Below are 5,596 nucleotides of genomic sequence, written 5' to 3'. Positions count from 1 at the left end.
CTCAAATCAGCTCCGGGGCAGCACGGTTATTACTATGCTCGGGCCCATGACGATCAGTCTAAAGTTGTCACTCGTCTTCCTTCCAGTCAGAAAAATTGGAAGGATTATTTCTTTTGGATTGAGGGGGACGTTTTCTATGAGAGATGCCCCATAAAAGCTTCGTTCTCGGAACTGGGTTTGATTCTTGTTAAAGAACTCTCGTTTGATAAGTAGGATCAGATCTCTTATTTGGTTTCCTTACATTTTCCATGTTTGGTTCCAGGTTCCCTTCCGCAGTATCCCGAGGACGAGAGGCCACTTCACTCCGAGATCTTCGACATTTCGGAGGCTGATCGGTCGACATTCGTGTTGTCGGATCCGGATTTACTTGACCAATATTATTATTACCCATATTCGAGTGAGCACTTTATTTATTTCTCTCTAAATCATATACGTTCTAGTCTCTTATTATTCTTACTATCTGTTTTCTTAACAGATATTGCACAGATGGCGAAGAAAAGAGCCGCTCCCGACCAGGTCCCTACAAACCCGAAACGTACTAAGGCCTCCAAGGCCTCTTCTGTAGGAAAAAGGGTAGCTCCGTTGACGTCGAAGGTTTCCGATCGCCCTATTTCTTCTCCGGGGAAGAGCCTAATTGAGCCTTCCTCCGCTCCCGGCCACCTGACTCCAATTGTCTTTTTCCTTCTCGATCGTCTTCCCGCCGAGAAAGTCCAGGCCGTTTTAGGGTCTGAGCCGCTAGAGAGGCTTACTCAAGTCACCGACTCTGTGGTTTCGGTACGTTATTATTTTTATTTACCTAGTCGGCACCTTTTTTCTTTCCTTGTGCTTTCACTGACTATTTGTCGGTGTGATTGCCTCAGAGCTTTGTCGGTGTGGTTGGCCTCGTTGGCTCACTGGGCTCCGAGCTCAACTCTTTGAGGCAGCGGAACAATCGTTTTCTCAAGGAGAGGGATGCGGCCAGGGACGAAATGGCGAACATCCGGTCAGAGCTTACGCTGAAATTCCAAGCAGATCTTGAGGCTGCTCGTTTAGCAGCGGTGGAAGAGTATAAAGCTTCCAAGGACTATCGCAACATGCGCGATGACCTTTATACCGCTGGAATAAACGAAGCCGTTTGGTACTTGATTCAAGATATTTTCCAATCTTGAGTTTCTTTTCAGGTTGTTTCGGATCCGGAGTGATCTCATCTACTTCATCTCCTGGGCCAATTTCTTCTCGACTTGGAAGGCATGGGTCAAAGTCTGAATCGATCATCATAACTTTGTGGACATCTTTGTCCTGACTCTCTTTGAGATAATTCGCATAACAGCTTCTTGCGATAGCCTGAGTTCCGACTACTTCGCCTACCCCGTGCTCGGTAGGAAACTTCATATTCAAATATTCCACAGAAGCGATGGCACCGAGGGACTGCAAAGTTGGCCTGCCAATGATCGCGTTGAACGAAGATTTTCCTGGAACTACCACCCATGTTGTGTTAGTGGTTTTACTTCTCGGGTTCTCTCCTACAGTTATTGGGAGTGGGACTACTCCCTTGGGCTGGATTGAGTCTCCTGTGAAACCATAGAGATTTTCAGGAGAAGGAGCTAATGCGTCTTGCTTAAGACCCATTTTGTTGAATGTGTCTTCATAGAGCACGTCGACAGCACTCCCAGTGTCCACCAATATTCGGTGTACATTCCTGTTTCCGATAAGAGCTGATATAACTAGTGGATCGTGGTGAGGGAACATTACCCACCGAGCATCTTCTGCTGTAAAGGTGATCGGCTCCGAGCTAGGTTTGGCTATCTTGTTAGGCCTTTGTTCGGCTGTAAACAAGATTTGTCGGGGTCCTGCGTAGGACTCTCTTACATAGCTCTTTTGAGCGCTCCTTGAAGTTCCTCCCACATGTGGTTCTCCGACTATGAGCGAGATTTCAGCATACGCCTCACCTTTTTGTTCCTCTTGATCCCCGTGCTCGGCCTTGAATTTCTTCAACGCTCCTCTTCGGATCAAAGCTTCTATAGCCTCTTTGAGGTTGAAACAGTCAGTAGTGCGGTGACCGATGTCCGCGTGGAAATCACAATATTTTGTTTTATCTCTCGTTGAGATATCTTTCTTGATCGGCCTTGGCGTAGGGAAATCCTCTTTGTCCTGTGTAAGACTAAATATCTCCTCTATTGGGGTATTGAGTTTATGATATTTGTCAAACTTACTGGAAAAAGGCTTCAGAGGTCCTGCTCCAGACCGGCTCTTCTTTGGTGGGCGGTTATCCTCATAATGTCGCTCTCTGTGCTCTTCTCGGTAACTCTTCGGTGGCTTTGCTTTTCTTGCCGCCAACCTTGCTTCCTCCGCGTTGATATATTTCTGAGCTCTCTTCAGGAAATCGTTGTAGTCCTTTGGACTTGTCTTCTGAAGTGACCACCAGAACTCTGACTCGGTTCGGACGCCGGAGGAGATCCCGAAGAGCTTAAAATCTTCATTCAGATCGTCAAACCTGAAGAGCTTGCTCCGAGTAGCGATTAATAAAATCTTTCAATGATTCGTCATGGGCTTGTCTCACCGCTAGCAGCCTTTCTTTGGGAGTTTTTCCCGAGCTGGAGCCAATAAACTGTTCCATGAATTTTTTGGATAACTGCTTCCAGCATCCTATGGAGTTTGGCTTTAGTTTTCTATACCACCTTTTGGCTGAGCCAGTTAGAGTGATAGAGAACGCTCTGCACATAACTTCTGGTCCTGCCCCTTGCAACAACATCCAAGAAGAAAAAGTGTCTAGATGGTCTCCCGGGTCGGTCTTTCCATCGTATACTGGGATGTTTGGCATCCTGAAACGATCAGGCAACAGGTGTTCTAACACGCGTGATGTGAAAGGCTTTCGGGACAGACTCATTCTGACCTAGGGCCACCTCTTCGATTCGACGCTCCAATCTTCTAAAATTTGTTTTGTTGGTGCTCGCGCTGTCTTCAGTTTCCGAGCTTCCCATGCTATTTCTGAAAGTGTTTGAATGACCTTTATCCATAGTGGGTTGATACCGATCAGAAATCTTTTCCTGACTGGACTGCTCCTTCTCGGATTCAGAGTCATCTTCCACCCTCTCATATCGATCTTTAGCATGTTTCCGAGGTTTCTTAACCTGCGGATTCTGCTCAATGGGTTCTTTCCCTGATCGGTGCGAGGGTTCTTCGTCTGGGATTACTACTGCACTTCGCAATGTGACTTTCCTTGCCTGCAACCTCATCTTCAATTCCTTGTTACTCGCCTCTAGAACTGAAAGACGCTCTTGCATCTGCCTGAACTGTTCTTCGAGGCTAGGTTCCGGAAGAAGCTCAGCTATTTCTTCCAAGGTGAGAGGCAGGGTGCGGTTATGGTGCTCTATCTCCGTTTCCTGGTTGGAGACAGCGTTCAGCCCTCCTTCTAGCGCCAACTGTTGACATGTAAAATTAGTACAACAATATCTTACGAAAATACACAGACTCCGAGTACAGAGACGATTTAAGCAAGACTTTCTCTTTATACAGACGAATCTAATAAAAGAGAGCAATGTTTTCTAGAGGTTCTAAGTGAAAGAAAGTAAGTAAAAGTTTTTCAAGAGTTCCGTGTCTCGAGAACCTCTGCGAGCTCCTATTTATACTTGTCTGGTGTGGCTTCGTGGTTGTGGGCTCTGACGGTTATTCTGGGGAACGTGGGGTGATCAATCCCACGTTCTAGACGGTTTTTCGGGTAACTGCCACTTCCCTTTTGCTGAAGCGGACGGTTACTTTCCTTCATATGATTTTGGAACCGTCGAGGTGTGCGTTTATGTATTGGAAACATGTTTTCTCTTGGTTTGACTAGTCTTTGACCCACGATCTTCTCTTCTCTCCGAAGTTTTGATCGGTAGGTTTCGTTCTTGTCTTATGAACGGTTCGTTCCTTTTCAATGGACAGCCCTTGGGTCTATTCTACCTGAGCTTGATGCTGGATTCTTCTTTCTGCTCGGGAGTCTGACTCACCTACTCGGTGTCTGACTAATTTATCCTGTAACACATATGAATATAGATACAATTCATAACGGAAAAATGTATGTAAGCATGGTAATATGGTAATATATAGGGTGTTCATGAAAACCGTCAAATCGAACAACCCGGTCATCCAAAATAAACCGCAGTCTTTTTTAAACCATTCCATTAAAACCCGTTGAAGTTTGGGTTGTAACCAACCCAAACTGCAATTGTTTCGGGTTGGTTTGATTTTTTATAGTCGTGAGATTGGGTTGAACCAAATTAACCCGATGATGTTAATCCTTTAATTTTTTTAAGATTGTAAATATTTTATATGTACTATTGTTAAAAAATATCATTCTTTAATAATATAATTAAATAAAAAATACTCATTATTATACTTTATTATTTGCGAATACATGAAAATTTGGTAATTAAAAATATGAGTAATTTTTATTTTAATATGTACATTTTCTAAACATAAGTAAAATTTTGATTTTATTTGACATAACGTATTAGATATAATACACATATATGATTTTCATTCGAGTTATAAAGTCATTTGTCGATAATCATAATCCGAAAAAATCAACCCAAACCAACCCCATTATTTTTTAGTTGGTTTGGTTTAGTTTTACTTTTCAATCAGGTTGATTTGGGTTTTAAAATTAAAAAATTAGTTGTAGCGGTTCGAATTGATAGGACATAAAAAACCCAACTAATTAATCCAACCCGATTACACCCCTATTAATATGTACGTGTATGTATATGCTTTGTAATTACTGCAGGATTGAGGTATTTTGGCTTATATACAAAAATATAAAAATTATGGGTATTACTAATAAAGAGAAGATTTCCTTTTAGCTTCAGAGTTTGACCTTATACGTTCCTATTTTTGCTACAATTGAAAAGGCTAAAAATTACTATGTAATTAAGGAAATAGTTAGTACCTTTTCCTTGCCAATTTGATTCAAGCGTTTTTTTTTTAACCAACCTCACAATTTTAGCCTTTCTTCTTTCCTTTCATCCATTCACGTTTAGAAAATATCATAATAATCCTCTCGATTTTCTCCTAAAAAAAAACGGAAATGATTTTAGGCACGAGTTACGACTCACGATCCTTTCCCACAAAGTGATAAACACTGTTTAAAATTGTACACTTGTCAATCCCTGAGTGGATCGTTCGAACTCGTGAATCGGGACGAATAGCAGTGCTCTAAAAAAAAATACACCATAAAAAGCCAACCATCTTCATCACTCTAAAATTCGTAGATATGATCTTCAAATTTCTTTCAAATAGTCAAGAGTATTCGGTTTTTACAATAAATTTTAGTATGATGTTCTTGTATATATCGTAGATCATTAGTTTAAATTTTATTATTTACTGATTTTTTTTTTCAATTTCAAATATTGTATTTTAAAACGGTTGTTATTGTGATTATAACGATCTTTTTATGCATAAATGTATGAATGCAACAATAAATAATGAATTAATAACAATGAAAATATATTAAATGTTCATAAATATTTATCGCTTCTAATAGTATGCTATATAAATAATATGTAGTGTAATTTTTTTTTTCTAGGTTGCTTCATAAAATTTAGAGATTTATTATTATCTAACCTCTATTAAGAGGGGA

The 5,596-nt window shown here is 41.0% G+C and overlaps 1 protein-coding gene across 1 annotated transcript; it reads right to left on the bottom strand.

The window, feature by feature from the left end:
- Nucleotides 1–1,187: 1,187 nt before the first annotated feature.
- LOC149391869 (uncharacterized) lies at nucleotides 1,188–2,800 on the bottom strand. Its single transcript, XM_089620064.1, has 3 exons — nucleotides 2,705–2,800; nucleotides 1,348–2,130; nucleotides 1,188–1,241 (listed from the first exon to the last, which is right to left on the bottom strand). Exons 1-3 carry the CDS (start codon nucleotides 2,798–2,800, stop codon nucleotides 1,188–1,190), a joined length of 933 nt encoding a protein of 310 aa, XP_089476190.1.
- Between the last annotated feature and the right edge of the window lie 2,796 nt (nucleotides 2,801–5,596).

This window comes from Urtica dioica, chromosome 7 (genome assembly GCF_054948205.1).
Source record: "Urtica dioica subsp. dioica isolate 48M chromosome 7, U.dioica_male_clone48M_v1_H2, whole genome shotgun sequence".
Lineage (NCBI taxonomy): Eukaryota > Viridiplantae > Streptophyta > Magnoliopsida > Rosales > Urticaceae > Urtica > Urtica dioica.
The sequence above is the reverse complement of the archived record's forward strand: the minus strand, read 5'-3'. Positions and strand labels throughout refer to the sequence as shown.

What these genes read in the sequence shown, in the direction of transcription:
- LOC149391869 (XM_089620064.1), bottom strand. Translation starts at nt 2,800, where the DNA reads ATGCCAAACATCCCAGTATACGATGGAAAGACCGACCCGGGAGACCAT. An exon ending in TGCAAGGGGCAGGACCAGAA is followed by an intron (nt 2,131 to 2,704) that starts GTTATGTGCAGA and finishes AGTCTTACACAG; the next exon opens with GACAAAGAGGATTTCCCTAC. An exon ending in AGTTTCCTACCGAGCACGGG is followed by an intron (nt 1,242 to 1,347) that starts GTAGGCGAAGTA and finishes TGATCGATTCAG; the next exon opens with ACTTTGACCCATGCCTTCCA.